General features: G+C 36.7%; 1 protein-coding gene across 1 annotated transcript in view; it reads left to right on the plus strand.

The window, feature by feature from the left end:
- Window positions 1–2575: 2575 nt before the first annotated feature.
- The window catches only part of LOC132096453 (cadherin-6-like), a 31464-nt gene continuing 12558 nt past the window's right edge, over window positions 2576–21481 (plus strand). The window contains exons 1-6 of the mRNA XM_059501818.1: window positions 2576–2708; window positions 14791–15127; window positions 16606–16900; window positions 18018–18137; window positions 20456–20629; window positions 21286–21473. Coding sequence (XP_059357801.1) covers window positions 14915–15127; window positions 16606–16900; window positions 18018–18137; window positions 20456–20629; window positions 21286–21473 — 990 coding nt within the window. The 5' untranslated portion in view covers window positions 2576–2708; window positions 14791–14914. The remainder of the gene's footprint in view (window positions 2709–14790; window positions 15128–16605; window positions 16901–18017; window positions 18138–20455; window positions 20630–21285; window positions 21474–21481) is intronic.

The raw sequence follows: 21481 nt of genomic DNA on the forward strand, positions 1-21481 counted from the left end.
CTATAATACAGGAGTCCACTGGGCAGAATCTGATAATTATTTGTTTGTTTGTTTATTTAACCCACTGAGTATTATTGGTACCACTCAATACTGCCTGTAAATCAGTTTTCTCTCAGCATTTAGGTTTGGCACTTAATTTTATCTAAAGATTTACTTTTTCTATATCTATAGGTTTGCTAAACAGTAGCTTATGCCTCTGATTAGATGTACACTAAAAATAAAATGTTGTTGTATTTCCTTCTTGGAAAAAAAAAGTTGTAAATTTTACAGATAATTACAAAGATACAAGAAGCACTGAAATAAAACAACATTTTGAAGTAGAAAGACGTTTCATTAAAATCGGTTTTATTTATAGTTTTGAAGAATTATTTCTCTTTTTTTCTTTCTTTTTTTTTACAGTGTATATACATGTTCCATAATTCATAATGACTCATTTATGCAAATTTGGATATTGTCACAGTCATAAAGGCATAATTATTTAAATATTATATGAAGATATAATGCACTTTGTATGTTGATGGTGATCCTTTAGCTAAATTAGTGCTGTCAATCAATTAAAAAAATAATAATAATCACACATTTTTTTATTAAATTAAATTATTTGTGATTAATTTCCCACCTAACATAAAAAATAAAATAAAAACTTTTACAGTATATTGCAATAATTTCACAATTAATCTTCAAATTAATGTAGAAACAACATAACAACACTTTTAATATTTGTTTAATGGCATCTTTTTTATAACTGAAGGCATGTATCACTGATGCCAAAACTACTGATGTCTCTAGGAATTGTTTCCACCTAATATTTAACCGTTGACTATAGCCATGTAACATTATAATATAATTGAGCATAACTATATATATATATATATATATATATATATATATATATATATATATATATATATACATACATAACATTATCCAGTTTGTTTGCGTTTGAGATCTAATTCTTGATAGTGGTACTATTAATAAAATGATTTGCCTTGCTGTCCATTATGGAGGACTCAAATGTTAAGTTTCCCCCATGGATTACATAATTTAATATTCAGTAGAGATACAACAAAACAAAGCTGCCGGAGAACTGTTGTCACGGGAGTGAGTGATCAGCTCTATATCCTTCTGACTGACAGGAGTTGAAAAGCATGCTCCTCCCGGAATTTTGTTTAGAGCTCCATAAAATGCAAGAAGGCCAAGAACATAACATAATAGTTAAATAGCTTCTGGTGTTGGCGGCCTGATGCATTTCCCTTTATTGTGAAGTCTAACTTTACAGCTGCTTCCATAACCAGAGATCATACATCAGTAATTCTTTTATCACTAGTCAGAAAAGTGCTAAAGCATCATATGTGCAAAAGATGTCAGGCGGGGGTCTTGAGGGGGTTTTGATTCTCAGCAGTAAAATATATGGACGGTAAAACTTCAGTAAAATTGTAGGCTTCAATGCCCACAACAGCTACACAGGGTCAGTGGAGTTATGACACCAAGTCAGAGTCTTTGAAAAATGAACTAAAAAGCTTGTTATCCATCTCACATAACATGTTCAAGATTCTGAAGCCTTTCAATAACGGGATAGTTCACCCAAAAAAGAAAACCCTGTCATGTGGGCATACTCATCCTTGTTTCAAACCTTTCTTCAGTGGAACACAAAACGAGATGTAAAAATGACAGCTTTAGTCAATTCACTTTCACTGTATGGAAAAATAATGATCAAAGTGAATGATGACTAAGGCTGTCAGTCAATAATATTCTGCCTTTTCTGCATCTCATAATCTTGTACTGCAGTTATATCTGATCAAATACACATTATTATTCTTTAGCTAGGGTTAAACAAATCACATTTGCTTGGTTGGAACAGCAGCTATGCTAATTATGTCTCTATTTGTCTGTTTCTGCAACTAGGATTTATCCAGAACAGTCTGGATCCAGAACACCTGAGAAGAGATGATGCCCACCCCTCAGAGGACCTCAGATGATGCTAACCCTGAAACAACATACAGAACTACCAAATGTTGTTATACGTTTGATTGCAACATACAGTAATTGCTTTTAATAGTGTGCAGCATCTCTTTGATTATGTCTTTAATTGATTTTTCCGTACATTTCTGCCATATGTACTTTAACTGACATAGTCACCACTGATAAGTTACTACTAAATATATTGTAGAAACTGAATGTTCTATAAAGCTGCTTTGCAACGTTTTGTAGGCCTATCGAACATCACGCAACATCTCTGTTTAAGCTCTTTGGAAAAGTCGCACAAGTTTAAAATAGCACGAATAGCTCTATGAGTAAATATCCGAATTAAATTCGGAATTTTTAAAGCTGGCTCTGCCTTTTTCCTCCACGGCCAAAAATAGATTAATGATAAACTGCATCAAAGTAGAGAGTTAATAGTAGTGACCCAAATCTCTGAACAGACGTGACAATATCATATAACGCAGGCTTAATTTGCAAACTACTTTTGCAAAACCTTAATGTTTATGATCCCTCTCAGTCACCGCGCTGCGTGTCACAGCCAATCAGCAGCTCTGTCGCTTACACCTCACGAGATTTGAGAGAGAGAGAGAGAGAGAGAGAGAGAGAGGTGATGCGGCGCACCGGGAGGGGAGAGAGAGACAGGGAGTACACACACTACAGTGTCTTCACAGCGCTCAGCGAATACACATCGACAGCAGGACTACTCTCGAATCCTCAGCATTGAGGTGAGTGGGGAAATTAATTAGACTTATCTAATATTCGCGTTTAATTAAACAGAAATGCACTGAATATGCGTGCGCTGTTTGACCCCTACAGACTGTGTGCTTAAGCTGTAGACTGACTCGGATGCGCGGATGGATGAGGCCGGTCAAAATTGGCCCGGATACTTAAAAAAAAAATAATAATAATAATAAACCTATTAAGCTGCATATAAGTGATGTTTACCATAGAAAAATATTTGTATGGTCTTATTTCTACGTGTTTAATGTTTATGGTTCATGTAGGCAGCTTCCTATATTTCAGAGCACATGAGTTTTAAAAGGCTCGTTGTAATACTGCACTTGACAGTGTTGTTTATTCTTGTTTTTAATGCTTAACGTTGTATTCGAGTTTAAAATGTTAATACTATTTCTGGAGGGAAGTTGAAGTATTGTAGTTGCCGTTACAAATACAAAAACCTGCTGTATTTTTTTCCGTCTATCCATATAACTTGCAACAATAATAACTTTGTAATAGTGTTTTCAGGATTTTATCAGTTATTGAATTCAAAGGAGTAAAAAAGAGCACTGACCACGTCACTGCAGGTTATGATGTGATGATTTTACTTAATGATTTAATGTAGCAATTAAACGTAATTTTTCAGTTTTAGTTGGCTGACATTTTATGCAGTGCTCACTGTCCATCTGTTCTGTGGCAAGCATGATAGAAAGTGATGTCCTTAGTTATTTACATTTCAAGGCCTTTTTTTCTGAGATAACAATGAACAATAATTGTATTTTTTTTATCATGTATATGCGACAACTATTTTTTTCAGTACTAATCTGACAAAGACTCTCTGTGCTGCTTTGTTGAACCTTGTTACTATATTTTCACTGTATTTTTGTGTCAGGTCTGTTAAAACTGAGATGCTAACTTAATTTTTTTGTAAGATTTTCATATACACAGATGTGGACATGAACTGACCAGAAAATGTGAAATGTGAGAAATGTGACTATATATATATATATATATATATATATATATATATATATATATATATATATATATATATATATATATGGCTAGATATCACTCTTTGTGAGTGCAGACCCTTTATAATTATTTTTAAGAAAATCTTTATCCAGTAATCATGGGTGACTGAAAAAGTAATGGAGAAGTCATGGAAATTCAATGATCAAAAGGTTTGGGAACATGTTCAGACTGTAGCTCTGTTCGAGTCCTTTTATGTCAGGCACCTGTAGATTTCTGGGTGGATTGATTAAAGTTGTTCTACATTATGTAAATTATTCATAAATTCAGGGCTTCTCCTTCAGAATTTATTCTGAGGAAGAACCACAATAGTTGCAATTGTTTGTAAAATGGGAGATGGTATTTTAATTTGTCAATGCTATTATTTTGTGATATGAATACAAAACAATATTAATGTTTGTTTTTTCCAGTCTTTGTGGCGATGCAGCTTTTAATCCTATAAACTGCTGGATTTGACACACTGTAATATATCTTAGTCTTGTGAATATTGGTTGAGCAACTGTGGTCTTCAGTATATGGATTGTTTTGTAGTGTTCTCCTTGGACTTTCATTGGATTTTAGGCCATGAACGTAACAAACAGTAGACCTCTTAGATGTGATCCTTTTTGATAATTCTGTTAGGAATATATATATATATATATATATATATATATATATATATATATATAATTATTATTTTTAAATGATAAGGAAACGAATAGATGGGTTTATTCAAACTGATTTTAGTTAATAATATACTGAATGCAAAGATATTAAATTTTCAGTTTCAGTTTTCAGGAATAACACTTTGTGTGGCTCTTTATGGATGTATAATGGATTCTGAACAGTTGGGTTTTCACTAAAGACTCAAAGAACCCTGATACATAATTTCTAAAGGAAGATTATATGCAAAACATGGATTTTCAATGGAAGGAAATGTAGCTGCCTACCACGTACAACATGTTTTTTTTTTTTTTATAAAAACTTATTTAAATGTTAGCATATTGAGAAATATGTCACCTAATTATCAAAGGGTTGCAATTCTGTTTGGGTTCAGAATAGATTGTCAAAGTCTACGTGATAGTTAGGCCACATGACCTTTGACTTGCTGAAATTCTTTGACAATAAGCCACATCACAATTGAATGGAGAATAATGTACATGTTTGCTTTTGTTTTATCAAGGCCATTTTAATTAAATCTGAGAGTCTGTCTGAGAGGGTTTTATTTATAAACAAAAAAAGCATTTTAATGGCAGTTGTATTAGTTGTCATGTTGCATTTTAACATATTTTAAAATATGATGTTTTAGCAAACAATAGACTTTCTCTTTTTATCAAAAGTTTCACACTTTGACAGTTTTAATAGTTTGAGAGTTCTCAGATTGTGAGGATGCCTGTATGCAAATGTTTCAGTAGGCTCTGTATGATAATTAGATCAGAGCTATCTGTCACCTGACATGACAATGGCCCAGCAAAAGCTGTGTTTGCTCACAGGAGATGAAGCAGGATAACATTGTTTAGCACATGCACGTGATTAATTTCACCCAAGAGTGATTTATGGAGCTCCATCATGCTTTTACCTCAGTAATGGAACCCCTCATAAATATCGCCCAAATTTAAGCACTTTCAGACAACTGAACTGCAAAATAACATGATCAAGAAAAGCGCGACTGGAGTTTAAGCCTTTTTTCCAAGATATGGGTAATTTGCTGTTCTGATGTGTAGAACACTTCCAAAATCAATAGAACAGTGTTTATCTACACCCGCTTTAGTCCAATACGAGGCGATTGATTTTCTTTACCAATTTATCGTCCGCTATCTGTTTTCAGTTTCCTGGCTTGTTCGTGTTCCTTCTTGTTGTTTACTAATTCGTAAGGATGAGGTTGGAAGGGAGGCGAACAATTGAAAGTGTCTCCAGTGAATCTTTAAATGGGCCCACAAAGGAAAATACGTTCTCCACGGTTGCTGTCTATGATAATAAGTTTACTTCTTACAGCAGGGTGTTGTTATTTTCTTTCATCCACACATCCCTATAGGAAATAGCCTTGGTATATGAAAGCTCTGGATGTCCTCCAAGCATACTCCTCGCATCGTGCAGTGTGTAAGAGGACAGGGCAGATCACAGAGAGTTTGAGTTGGAGGAAATTTGGGGGAAAAATAGCATTGATGATGAAAAACAAACTTGAAACGGAATTCACTATGCACAATGAATATTTCTACGATTCAGGCTGGTGCTTTAGAATAAATTAGGATCGCTTGCTCTTTTTGTGCCAAGTGCAGTGTGAAATAAGAATGCTGATGGCAGAGACACCGTGCTGGCAGTCCTGCTATGGTTGTGTCTATGTAAGATGATTTATTCAGTCAGCACATGACTGCTCTGACCTGTGACTCCCCTCCATCTTAATCACTGTGACCCTGGTGAATCAGGTAAACTTCAGTTCAGCTTCAAGTCTTCTGAGCATGTACAGTTAGTCAAAAGGAAGAGGTGCGATTTGAATCAAATGGGCATATGGTTTCATTTAGTCATTGATGGTGGGATTTTAAAACATTTGCTTTTGTAAAAGATCCACTGTAAGCAAATTTGTGAAATGTATATAGAAATGTTATATAGAAAAAAAAACTTTCATTTCAAAAATAAATTTAATTAATTTAAATAGTGTTACTATATCAAAATACTAACATTTTTAGTTAACTTTATAACATTCTAGCAACCACCTTCAGTTGGTTAAGAGAAACAACATGATGAATCATAATTAATAAAAATTACCTTTTTCACAATCTGAGGTAAATACTAATACATATAAGGTGCACCTTGTCAATTTAAAGTTTACAAAATGGACAAACTGCTCTACATAGCGTGTTTCGTCACTTTGTTGTTTTTGCGAATAAAACACTGACACAATGATGAGCAAGAACATTCGCAATAACTTTGATTTATTGAATAATTAAGTAAATATAATTCCTAGATTTACCTTTGTAAAGAAATCTCATTGCTCTCTGCTGTCTTTACCGACGATATCTTTACCTGTGTCGGCCACCATAGCTTCTCTAAAGGGAGGGGTGAGCGGGGGATTGAGTCGTTGGTTGCAATTCGCAACCTCACCGCTAGATGCCGCTAAAAATTACATAGTGCACCTTTAAATAAATAAATAAATAATGCAGTAATCATTAATTTACCAACATAAGATGTAACATTAAAACCCTAATGTACAGATACGAAACAAAGTTAGTAAAATAGTTATTTCAATGAAAAAACCATCAAAAGTGTCACAAACATTTTGTGCCAATATTTACATTTTTAATTTTAAATTATAAGATTGCTTGTTCTTTTTCACATCTTAAAACTTTACTTGTAAAAGTGTTTTACTGAGAAAAAATACACAAAATGTCCCATTTCATCTTTGACAGTTTTTCACCATACTTACTATAGAGTGATTTATTTATTTTTTACAATAGCATATTTTACCATTAAAATTACTTTAATTTTTAGTCTTGTCATTAGCACAGAAATGCAGCACAAATCTGTTTTCACCAGAATGGAGAGGCTTTAATCGGAAATCATCCTCAAAGTTTTTGATTCGTGTTTGAAGTTACTTTTGATTCATGTTTGCAGCGACTTGCTCAGATCGGCTGTCTCTGCTGGTGTGATCTGCTCTGGCTGGTACATGTCGAAGCTAAGTTCTCCACCCTTTTTACGTAGGGATACATGAGTCATCTCGATCAATTTTTCATAGTCATATATAAGACATCTCTAACTGTCTCCAGTTGCATGGAAATTTGCGTGTGGCTAATTATCTGGTGGCTGGTGTTTGAAATACCGCTCATTGAAATCTAGCACTCATGTATCTCCTTCAGCATAGCCTTGTAGTAAAGTCTAGATTTGCATAACTGAGGAGCTTCCTCCCTTTGGAAGTTGAAACTGTGTCCACAATATATGGCAGCACCTGATTACTTGCCAGAGCTGGGTTGTCAAAAATTGGCTATCTGCGCAGGCAGGATCCAATCATGTAGTCCACTTTCAGGCACAATATTAGGCCTAATGTCATTAATGTTCCTCTCAGCTGTCATGCTTCTTTCAATTGATTGCTTTCTCCTATTACGTACGAGTCAGTCCAAAATGAGGCAGGATGTATTACAGCTCTACAATTTTCGAACCTGCCCTGGACGTGCGTGATATGAATTACACCAGTGCCGAAAAAGTCCATTTTGTTGAGGAATCACAGTTGTCTCAAACCTAGATTGGTCAGACAATCTAGCCTGGATATTTTCCACAGTGACATCTCGCACTGAAACTGCGATACTGATATATTTACCCTTGGAAAAACAAACTGTCATACAAGCAGCATGGCCCAAAAGCAAATAGTTATTACCTGGAAGATGACACAGTCAGAATGTGGTCGCCGAAAGGGCACAAGCCCCAAGAGCAAAGCGCAAGAAATACAAACCACATACAGATTACTGAATGGCTGCTGCATTTAATGGTAAATGAGATTCAGTCTGTTATGGAATGGGTAAACAAACTTCTTTTGTAATATAAGTACTTTAGGTATACACAATATTTTGGTACTTAACCAGTTATCAGCTTATTTCCCTTGCCTTATTATTCTTTTTTATTTATTTTTATTTTTGTTATTATTGGCCTATTGGGTTTTTATTGGATATTTAATTGTGCACGCTCATTCATGCTCATTCATCTCTGTTTTTTTTTTTTTACATTTAAATTAAATTTGCCATCATCAAAGTCTCATCTTATACGTATATATATATATATATATATATATATATATATATATATATATATATATATATATATGAAAAATCCAGGGTCGAGTTTCCACCGTTTTAGAGCCAAGTCCAAAGTAAGAAAATATAGAAGAAAAGAAGTCAGTTTTAATCAACAGCCTTTAACCTTTGCTCTCTGTTTTCCTTTGGCATATACAGTGGCTTTTAATATGAAGAATTTTCCATTTCCACTCACAGGGTTTATTTATTTGTGGTCACAGAGCGTTGGGATTTTCAATTGTTGCTGCGCTTGTTAATGTCAATAAATGTCATTATTGATTATTTCGGTTGATATATACGTTTTCCTTCCTTGTCATATGGGGCCTGGACTATAATATCAACAAAGAAGCAAAATCAAATGTCAGAGTTTGTTGTGATTGCAATCAAGATGACTTCGTGTGACCTTTTGAAATGGAAGCATTGTTACCTTGGTTGTAAAATCCTGTCTTTAAGGCTTCTTCTATAAAAGCAAGGGTTAGAGGCATAAAACAACACAATGAATTACGACCCAAGCCAGGAATGGTTCCATTTAGATACCTTCATGTAAATCCAGGCCGTAAATTGAAACGTAGTCTGTGGGGTTAAACAACCACGCCACAGTCTGTCTGGAACTCAAGTGTTTACCAAGGTAAAGGTGCCACACTTACAAGATGTTGTGAGTCTGAGGATGAGTTAATGGCATTGTCAAGTTGTAAAAAGGCCTTCAGGGTTGAACACACAATAAATATCAACAATGATACGAGAAAGTCTGTTTGACTTTGTCAGTCTCTGCAAACTCTATTAGCACAGTGTTTGTGATTTGCGTATTTGTCAGTTGTGGAAGTGACAAGTAAACAACCACGCACGTAAACGCGTGCGCACAAAACAACCAGACGTGGAGACATTTGCATTGCAATGGGAGCTGCATTCCAGGGCTGAATCACAATGCTGAAGGGAGGCTGCTGTCTCGTAGGCTCCCGTGGAGCTCTTTACACATGCCATAAAACTGCGGTTCCCACGGCTTCTCCTGTGCCTCATGAGGGGAACCCTAAACAAACACCCCACAATGCTGTTATGGGATTACAGGGAATCCTTTCCAGCTCCACTGTAAACACTAGGAACACACTGACACAAAGGTTAACAGGTGTTTTGTGCTGTCTATTTGAACAGTCTGCACAAATCGACAAAGGAAGGGCAATATCCAGTCTATCACGTGATGCTTTCTCGAGCAAATGAATGGTACGCAGCTAAATGGATATTTGAGGAACATTTGATTTTAGCAGGTTTGGCTAAATTGCTTTAATTCACCACACAGTATGGTCTGCCCAAGGCAATTTGTGCAGCAAAAACACACGCTTTCAACATCATTATAGCCGACCAGGAAAAGCAGATTCGAAAGTCAGTGGCACAACATTGCTTCCAGATCTCATTATGGCCTCTCTCGTTACGTAATTAAGAGGACCCATCTGGTACGGGCAGCGCTCCCTGACACTAATTGTGTTGGTGTGCACATGGCCGTCCCATTGAGCAAAAAAAGACCTCCAACATTTGAATCCATTATCTCCTACTGTTCAGATTAAGGCGCACATGTTGCCGGGGAGATTATGGCGGAGGGTCGAGCAACGCTTGTGTCTTGTAGGGTCGCGGCTTGAGGATTAAGTCTGTGGTTTAGTAACCCTATTGGTTAAATACTTCCAGCAATCTAGTCACATGCCGGGTGTGGTGTGTCTTAATAAGTGACTACTTTTATGTTTAGAGATAGTCGGTTTTTACCAATATTCATACTTTTCATACTTTACAACTTAATCATAAAGGAGTTCTTTAACACTGGGTCTATTTGGCAAGTCACTACAACTCCCAACTCACCCAACAATAGGTAATACAATTACATGTATTATTGGAAGAATAATAAGAATAACTTTTTTAAGTTAACAGCCATTCATTCTCAAATAAGAAATTTATAGCTTAAAATTGAGCTAATAATTACAACAAATATAGGGGGAAAATATAAATTCTTAATAATAATAAATATAAGTAATACAATGTATTATCATAATTTTTTTTATTATTATTATCACCAATTTAAATTAAAAAAACTATAATGATACATACATTAATATAATGATAACATTATTATTGTTAATGCATTTGTTGCTATTGTAGTTTAAGTTCAGTTTTGAATTTCAGTCATTGGATAGTTCATTATTAACATTAAAATAATCCCTCACTATCGATCTTAAAAGTAATATATCAATCGATTGTGTGCTGTTATGTGATACTCCTGTCCTTTTGGTTGTGTCAGATACAAAAACAGTGCAGTATTTACCTTCTCATCACCGATTTATTTCACGTCCTAGCCTTTTTGCTGTCAGGTAAATGTGTTATTGCTTTTAAACATCAAGCGATGTTTATAAATAGCTTTGGCAAAGGGTAGGACAGATATAAGAAAAAACATATGTCTAAAATGAATAAATCAATCATCGCTTGCAGCCGAGCTAGAGTGTTGCAGGATAAGTGATACCTTAACATTCGAAAACCCAGCTGTCTAGACAGCCCTTTTCCCCCCAAACAGACAAATCAATATATATTGATTACCCACTTTGCCCTGGGGAATAACACGGATACGCTGCTTGGCAGGCAAGTGCACTGAACGGACCGAAGAGGAACTCGAATCTGTTTAAGTGTGCCCCCCTGAACGAATTTGTGTTCACCTGAGCTCGACTTTGCCTCTCATGCACTGTTGCTCAGTGGTAGGAAGAGAACCGCAATCAAACATGGCATATGTCTCCTACCATTTGCTCGAGCGAGATGAGTACTAGCTGGAGAGTTTTCTCTTAGTGTTTTCACTAAGATGTGATATAGCCAGAAGCTACTTTATAATTTCTTAGCAGAGGCAAAAAAGTAAATTAATAAATAAATAAGAGATTTACACAGCTCAGAAAAATCAAACATTTATGCTATCGCTATCACAAGACACTATATCATGTACCTTGGCTATGCAAACAAGAATGACCTATTTAAGAGCCGTGGCGTCTAGTCTTTCTAGTTAATGGGTGGTGGTCCGGTGACTTATTCATTTTAATAGAGAGCCCGGAGACACTGTGTGGCATTAGTCAGCTCTGTTTCTCTCTACTCTGCTGGTCTGTGTTCTTGCAGCAAGACTTGTTACCTGTCGCTTCCCTCCTTGCTGCCCATGGCTGACATTCTCCTTCTCTCACTCCTAATTGCCCCTGTGGGACTTATCAGGGCTGCTGTGGCTGTCTGCAGCGTGGCAGAGCTTTCAGCGAGGGCCACGCTCGAGGCCCCACCTCACTTGCTTTCTCTCTCTCCCGCTTCCCACCACCTGACCGACTTCCCGCGTCCTCCACAGGTGTCGCCAGTTTTCCTCGTCCTCCTTCACCTATCAGCCCCCGCCTCGCTCGCGTTCCCCAAGGGCTTCCGAGGGGACTGTGTCTTTGAAAGAAAAAGAAAAACAAAGACAAAAAAATAGGACATCTGATGTCTCAAGGTCAGACTGCATAGTAAATTGCCTGATCTGAAAATAATAGCAGATAACGTTCAGGCAGATGTAAGTGAGGTGCTATTGAGGTTAATTTGTTTTGTCTGTGTTTTGGATAGCAGACAACTGTGGTCCTGCTTATTGCAGGCACCCGGTGAGTTAATTACTTTACCGTTGCATTAATTGAAACATGAAAAATGTAAAAATCCTAGCGTAACACAGTCAGGTGATATGTGTAATTTATTCTTCAGTTTGTGGGTTGGGTTCTCAGAAACTCTGTGGTCTGTTGTGTTTTGCAAAACATTGGTTGTTTGAGCTTCCACACCAGCCTGACACAGTAACAGTGGCTAAGCCAATGGCGTGAGTTTGGGAGGGACTTTTGACCAATCGCTGACAGGGAGAATGTTTGGGAAAACGTTCATTATTTTTGCAGTTCTGTTTTAGTGATGCCTAATGACAGCAACATTATGCACTGCAGATTTAGTTAATTGTGAAGTTTGCCAAAATATATACAGTATATATTTAGTTTGATCATGGTCATTTTAAAATAGTAATAATAATAAAATAACTAGTGGTTAGTAACATCAAATTTTCTAAATCACAGAACACAACATATTCACATTTTCCCCATTTTCATTTAAAAATATGAATAAAATACCTTTTATTTTTAGCACTTACTTTCACCATGCTGTGCCATGCAAAGCATGCAGTAAAATGGAAACAAACTACATCAAGTTTTATTTTAAAATGAATGTTTGGGGGATTGTAACATTTTAATGAAATCAAGGAAGTTCCAGTGTCCAAATATTTTTGTCCATTATTGCCACACACTCAACAAGTGAAGCACATATTAATTAAATAGTATAGACTATTTCTTCTGTGAATCACAATTTAAAATATTTTAAGCATTTTTGGGGTCCAACATTTTCTTACTTTGCATTTTACCAAAGAAATACAGTTCTGCAGAATGAGGTTAATAGGCATTTGGATTATCACCTTTTAGTGGCACCTTTACATTATGTTAATGGTGGGTTTGAAGTTTTAAGAAAAGCTGCAAAGGAAGCTAACACTAAATATTATTCAGTTTATGTTTTATTTTTGGTTTGTTTTTATGAAACAACATGTGTATGAACTGTAAATTATGAAATATTTTTTTCATTTTCATCTGAATTATCCTTTTAAGCTACTCAATCATGACTTTCACAGTGAGTCTGTAGGTTTGGATCAGCATATACAAAATGGCACAACAGTGAGCCTGTAAAATGAAGTGCTCTGTAGAACCATAGTTTCCCATTGAGTTCTCCTAGTTTTGTGCTTATATTTAAGAATAGCAAGGACATTTTCATCCTTCACTATCCATCTCCATCTCAGCAGGATGGAATTGTAAATGAACGAGCAGACATTTTGTCCTGGAAACTGTGTCTGTTCACTCTGACACACCATGTAACAAAACCGCTTTAGATCCAGCTGAGTTCCCCCGGCAGGACTGTGTCAAGGGATTTGCCAGGTCACAGAGCTGAGCAAAATGGCTGCCTGAGTTTGACTAATGTGCTCCAGGAGCCCGCTCTCTTTGCCCAGGAGTTTTGGGTGGCTGAAATTCATTAAAGAGCACCATCCATAAACTACAATTGTTGGACATAACAGGGCTCCATTTCACTTTCCAGTTTGTACTGAAATACACAGAAAGTATCATGCGCACATTTATATTTATACATACGTAGAGCTCCCATGATAATTTCTAGCTCATTGAATTTGACTGCAAATCAATATCCTGTGCTATCTATTGTTACCTAATTCAATTAGGCCAATTCATAAAACAGAACATAATGGAGCTAATGGAAAGCACTATTAGGGGAATAGCGGCACCATTTAAGTCACGCACAGAACTACGAAAGTCAATTCGGCATTGCGATTGTGCATTTCCATCTGAATCGCTGGTCCTCAGCCGCCGCTCTTCCTGGATGAAGGGCGATGTTGACCTGATGCGGTTTTACACTGACAGAGAGAGGTGTGCGAATGTCGCAAGCAATATTGTAAATCAAAAAACCAGAGGTACTTAAACGCAATTCATTGAGAGGCCCGCGTCTCCCCTTCGCCACTTTGCGCAATCACATTTGCAATCTGCTTGATAAAGTGCGAGAGGGAGCGAGGGCAGGCGTTCAGTTGCAGACAAAGCCACAGATTGATGTGGAAACAGGAAACGTGCTGATTGCTGATTATTATGTGGTGGCAGGATGCTTTTGTGTCTCAGACTGTCATTCCAGCAGGTCAGTTAAGAGCCAGCAGGCTATATTGTCCGTGCATGCTGATAAAACCCAACACACTTTGGTTGTTGGTATTTTTTATTTTTTGAAGGCCGGCTGTATTCAATAGCGCTGCGAGTGTTTAGATCTTTAAAGTGGGGCATTTAGAGAGCATGCGTATTGATTTATTGATTACAGATTTGCGAGAGCTCGCCCATTGGCCCGTGTTGCAGTATTTTAGTCAGAGTTTAGTTTAATGGCTAGTTGAAAAAAAGCCTTTCTGCCTTTTATAGTGATGGCTGCAGCAGTTTGAATGCCCTCTGGTTTTATACTTCATGAATGTGGGACGCCAATTAAATAGATATCAGAGCTTCGGTCACAAAACTTGCAGTGGAATTGGTGTCTTATGGAGAATGTTTCAAAGATATCTTTAATAAGGGGATGGTTGTCGTATGATACAGGAGCTCAAGTTGCCTTTAATTAGGAAGGGAACCATTGCCAGCAGCCTTGGGATAATACTGTGAGACTTTGCCCAATAACTGATTGTTTTTCAATTCCTTTCTCTCTCTTATTACAGGTACTGTGTGGCTCGCTGGCAGCAGGAAGGACTATGAGGGTGGCTGCCGCCTGCACTGCAGAGCTCTGTAACTTTGGCAGATAGGATCATTATGCCCCTGTAAGACACCCTAAGAGCGGAAAAGATGAGGACTTGGATTGTACTTCTTCTGTGGGCATGTGCACACCAGAGTGTGAATGCAGTTGCCCTTTCAAGAGGGCCTGTTCGAAGGAAAACCAAAGAAATTGAAGGACTGCAAGACAAAGATTTGCTCAGACGTTCAAAGAGAGGATGGATGTGGAGACAGTTTTTTCTTCAAGAGGAGTACACAGGAACGGAGCACCAGTACATTGGCAAGGTATGAGATTGTGTTTCTTTTCCAGGGAATAAAGGTGGTGTGACTAACGCTGGAGTAATGTTGATAGAGTCAGATGCAGAGATTTGGTTTCATCACTCCTGTCTTCTGAGGTTAAAAAACAGAGAACGATCAAAACTATGGCTATGCCATATGTAGGGATCTCCAGCATAGACCCTGCTGGATTTGACATACAGAGCAGGGTGAAATCTGACCTCACTTGTACCTCACACTTCATCTGAACCTCAGAGCTGCTGAGGATCAGAGATTAGAATAAAATATAACAGCTTGGTACTTAGTAATTATATAGCATATCTCAAACTGTGGCCCTCAGTTGGTAGGCTACACAACTCAGAATTTACAATACTAAAAATATAAGGTCATCATTTTAAAATGTTATATATTATTTGTATATTACACAATGTTAAGTAATAATGAATTTGAAATAGATTGTAAATTTACAACAATATTTTTTCTTGTAAATTCTCTTTGTATAAAGCCTCTGATGGAACTGATAAGAGTTTTTACAGGAATATTGATATAAATCAAAATATGACACTCTCTTTAATACACAGTCCTTAAGCTTGCACTTCAGAGAGGAGAATGTATTAGGTGGCCCTTGGATGTTCTAATTTAATCAAAGGTGATACTTGGCCTGAAAAATCAGAGAACCCCTGATTTAGAGACTCGAAGACTTTTCAAAGGATAACGGACCACTGGATTATTCATGTGGGAGGTTGTAAGCGCAGAATTCACAAAGCTCTCATTGTTGCTATGGACATTATGTGTCTGGATCATGTAGCAGTCAATGTGGAGTAGAAGCAGCTATTTCTAAAATGTTCCGAGGGAAAATCACGAAGAGCAAAAGATCCATTGTGTTTGAATGGTCTTTTGTATTTTACCACCCCATTTTGCTATAACAAAGCGGCTCATTCAAGTGGAAAGAAAAATGTCAAATCATTCACTCACTCCTCTATCAGATGTCATTGTCAAAGCTAATCACATCACACCTTCAGCTCTAAAGTGTGATGTTCCTATCAATCAATTTAGTCATTTCTTCGAACAATAGTCATTATCAAAAATAAAAAATAAAACAGTTCGACACATCTCTGAAAGACGAGGAGCAGAAAAGTTTGATTTACCTTATGAATATCAAACCAAATTGGTTGCACTAATAGATACCATGTGGCAGCATCACTGTTAGCAATAGAAGTGCATTATAACCTTGATTGCACATTCAGCGTGTTGTACTTTCATCTGATATTCCATCGGAATTCAATTCTGCAAGGACTCATTTTCACATATTTACCATGGAGTACCTGTCTCTTGCTACATAGTATTTCTTCATTGTTTTATACCCTCAAAATCAACGGATATTGAATACATTTAGAATTTTGAACGCAATACATATTCATGAGCCCTATCAACAGCAGAATGAGCGGAGGTGCTGATGAAATGCTTGAATTGCTTCCTCTCAACAGCTTCACTCAGATATGGATAGAGGAGATGGCACAGTGATGTACGTTCTCGCAGGAGAAGGTGCAGGGACGATCTTTGTGATAGATTCCAACTCAGGCGATCTGCATGCTACCAGGAGCCTGGACAGAGAAGAAAAGCCTTTCTACACACTCCGAGCCCAGGTTGTCAACAAGAAGACCGGCCTCCCACTGGAGCCAGAGACAGAGTTTACTGTGAAACTACACGACATCAATGACAATGAGCCCAAGTTTGACAAGGAGGTTTATACAGCATCCGTACCTGAGAGGTCACATATTGGTAAGATTCGGCAGTTTCAAAAACCAGTTGTGAGCGAACATGAATGATGTAAATATTGTAGAAAAACCTGTAATACAAAACAATCTACTGCTTTATGAAGTAGTACATAATAAAATTATATCATATTTTTAAAGAATAATTAAGTCCAAAATAAACATTTTATTATTTACTCTCCCTCATGTTGTTCCCTGCTGAAAATTTTACTCAAAGGTTAATTTTGTCCATGCAGTTAAAATAATAGTGACTTGAACCTGCAAATTTTGTCATTTTAGACATTATTCACTAATAATCTTACCCTGGAAGGCTTATAACTGCTGCAACTGCCCTTGTGAAAAATAAATATTTGAAATACTGTGTACTATAACTATGTTTACATATGTATGTACTTATAAAAAAATACCCCGCAGTTATAATTTTGGTATACTAAATTGGTATACATACTGGTATAAAGTCTGCTAAATTGGAACAGATAGTTTTGTACTTAATGCACTTTTATTGTGCGGAAGTACTGCTGAGATCCATCTGAAGATACAGTATATTGAGGTGTATTTGTATTTGCTAAAGTAAAACTATTGCAAGTATGCTTCAGGTATCCTTTAAGTATCGTGTAAAGTATGACTGATATTAGACCAATATTTTTAAAAGATCATACAATCCTCATCCGTAGTAAAATCAAAACACATTTTAGACCTAATATTAAGAAGTAGTACTCCAAATAAAGTTGAATTTTATTTATTTATTTATTTTTATCATTAAGTCTCAAACAATGTCAATAAAAAAGTTAATAGATTTGAACTATACTTAGTGTGAAATTGATGTATTTTAAATATAATACTATTTTACTTGGATGGATTAATCAATGAGTTGTTTAAAAAAAAAAAAAAAACGACAGATTCGTGATTTCAATTGGATTCGTTCAATTTAATTTTGTAGTATTTTTGTAGCTTGACATTTTCAGTGCTGAACCATTACCAAACAAGTACATTAATATTTCCTCCTTTTGTTTTCCACTGAAGAACAAAAGACATAACAAACATCATGTGAATGACTGCATAATGACAGGTTTTTCGGTTTTGTAGGTGAAGTCTTCCTTGAACTGATTTCTTCTGTTTTTCAGGCACCTATGTCACTCAGGTCACCGCCCATGATGCAGATGATGAAATGTTTGGCTACAGTGCAAAGCTGGCCTACAGCATCAGCCAGGGTCATCCATACTTCTCAGTAGAGCCAAATACAGGTCAGTTCTGTTGAACTGTTATATCATAGACAGAGATGGTGAGATAAACAGAGAGACACGGAGAGAGCGTGTGTATCTTTATAATTTGATATGGGGCCAGGGTTGTACTGCAGCTCTGTCGTTCAAGCATTTTAGCAGAGCAAATTCGCCCAGCGAGTTTAATCATTGCTAATGTGTGCCCTGGAACATCTTCCGCAAAGGTATTTGTTTAAACAAAAGAGAAATAGAAACACAAAAGCTCCCATGACAGATTAGTGTCCAGCTTAGCACTGATATGCTTTAGCCCAGATGGGACACGAACGATGATGTCCATGAGCACACAAATCCTAAGACCAAAAAAAGGGATATTCATTAGAGGTGGGGTTTAATCTGAGAACATTTGTGCCATTCAAAGAAGCAGCAGGGCCTGGGTTCTTCTCTACATGAATTACTGGATTTGCCTTTCGCCTTTTTTGAGTCTAACCCAGACATCAGGCATATTCATGTTCAAAGTCAACGTGAATCACTGCTTGAAAGCCGTTATACAGTACTTTTGTAGTGTGACGTAAAAGGAATTTCAATGACAACACATTTAGGATAGGACTGAGGGCATTACAAACCAGAAAGTGTGATTACACAGAAACAATCCCACAATCCCATAAAATATATTTAGCTATTGGTTAACATTATCCAGTAGTTTTCTTAGAGTTTTGTACATTAAGATTCTGACAGGACTTAAAATAATGTGCAATGATCAAGAACATTCACAGTAACAAAGGGAATGTATAATGTTTTAAATTATAATTATTATTATTATTGTTGTTATTATTATTATTGTTGTGTCTATCTTATAAATATACAATTAATAATATCAATAAAAGTAAAAAATTATAAAATTTTATGCATATTTAAGGCTTATGATTACGTTGTTTTAAAATTGAATTTGAATTATAACTTTTTTATAAGTTATTTAATAATTTATTTCAAATGTTTACATACCTTTACATCATGTCTTGTATGATATATTTCTTGCTGTAGATAAAAATTAATGGGATGGTTCACCCAAAAATAAAAAGTCTGTCATTAATTACACACCCTCGTGCCGTTCCAAACCCGTAAGACCTTTGTTCAACTGTAGAACACAAATCACAATATTTTCGATAAAACCTGAGAGCTCTATGACCCTTCCATAGATCAAGGCACAGAAACGTAGCAAGGACAAAATAGTCCATGTGACATCAGGGGTTTAACCGTAATTTTAGGAAGCTATGAGAATACTTTTTGTGCGCAAAGAAAATTCATTGAAAATTCAAGAAGATGCACCATACGCATGCATCTACATGAGGCCAAAGCATGCACATGTGTCATGACACTCTGTCCACAATGGCAGCGCTTGACAACATACAGGATTTACAGTTTACAGTTTTACAGGATTTTGCGCAAAATTACGGTTGCACCCCTGATGTCACATGGAGTATATCGATGTCCTTGCTACGTTTCTGTGCGTTGACTGTGGTAGTACCCTTGCTGTCTATGGAAGGTCAGAGAGATCTCAAATTTCATCAAAATGTTCCGAAGATGAACGAAGGTCTTACATGTTTGTAATGACATGAGGGTGAGTAATTAATGACAGAATTTTCATTTTTGGGTGAAGAATCCCTTTATCTTCACTTATTTTGCAAAGAATTGCTGGTCCAAACTGCCAAGCAAGTCTAAAGCCCCGTTCACACCAAGAACGATAACTATAAAGATAACTATAAAGATAACGATATTAGCGTCCACACCAGCGAACGATATCGTCTGTTTATTCTGAACGCACGTGCGTCTGCCGCTTTAAATCCTTGAGCTCGTTACAGCAGGATGGATTCTGATTGGATGTCAATGTTTATATCGTTCATCAGCAGGAAAAAAATCGTTCTGAAAATGATTCCAACGATCGTTATAGTTGAAGTGTGGACTCTGCTATTCTTTAATATTGAGAACGATTTTTAGAACTATATCTTTATCGTTATCTTTATAGTTATCGTGCTTGATGTGAACGGGCCTTTACTCTAAAATTGCTTTCTATCAAATTGGTTTAGCTTGTAAAACACCGGTTTTAATAACCCAAGTTTTTTGTTTCTTCAGAACCTGCAGCAATCTCTCAATCAGCAGCTGCTGCCTATAATAATTTCTGAGGCAAAATGTCAGTCTCAATGCATGTACACAATTAGTTCTGCAATGTTTAAACATGACCAAGACTCAGCTGCCACTGCGATCTAGTGTCGTCCATCTCCTAGAGTAAGGACACTGGGCTGGATTGGATGTTAACAAATTAAAATAAACCATCTTTCCCTCAGGTATAATACGGACGGCTTTGGGACCTTCAGATATGGACAGGGAGCAGAGAGAGCACTACCAGGTGGTGATCGAAGCCAAGGACATGGCTGGCCAGAGGGGGGGCTTAACAGGCACCACCACAGTAAACATTAGCCTCACTGATGTCAACGATAACCCTCCTCGATTCACGCAGAGTAAGAATGCATTCAATAAATGCAAAAATATGTATGTAAATGCAGAAATATCACCAATCTAATATTTGCACAAGACATTTGTTCCATAATTCCAAGGATTTCTGAAAGGACTCATGCAAATAACAATAAATACAATAGAGAATCTTAAAAAATAAAAATAAAGAGACAAATACACTTTTTGTTATCTTTGAGTGAGGGAAAATGGTTAGTGGCAAAGCTTTAGCAACTGTGTGAGGTCTGTGTGTTAATCCTGATTAAATGGACAGAGTGGGCTCAGCTAACTTACTCTTTTGCGATTCTCTTAATATAATCTTTTCTTTTAGCCTGCATGCAAATAGAAAATGCTTGGAATTTTTGTCTTGTTAATCAGAGAAATGCAGTATATGAGCACAAAGCGGATTTATAGCAGGCAGCACAATATCAATCACATTCGCCATTTATTAAGTAAAGAAAACACCAAGACTATGCTTTTTAAAACAATGCTTTAATTGGCTGCAGTGTTAGGGATCCAGTTTTTGAATGTAAAAATCCCCCCGAACCCTTATTTTGGGTTCACTATAGTTGGTGTTTAAATTATAGATTTTCTCTGAAGAAAAAGAAGACTCTTGAGATTCATAGCTCCAAGCACAGCCTGACGTTAACATCATGTTCCCCAGGTATATATCAGTTCAGCGTTCCAGAGATCACCAAGGTAGGATCATCGGTTGGCAGGATCAGGGCTGTGGATGCCGACGTAGGCAGAAATGCGGAGATGGACTATTCCGTTGTTATCGGAGACGGTCTAGATGTCTTCGACATTAGCACTGACAGAAACACCCAAGAAGGCATGCTCAGTCTTAAGAAGGTATAGCG

This window comes from Carassius carassius, chromosome 20 (assembly GCF_963082965.1).
Source record: "Carassius carassius chromosome 20, fCarCar2.1, whole genome shotgun sequence".
In the NCBI taxonomy this organism is placed as follows: domain Eukaryota; kingdom Metazoa; phylum Chordata; class Actinopteri; order Cypriniformes; family Cyprinidae; genus Carassius; species Carassius carassius.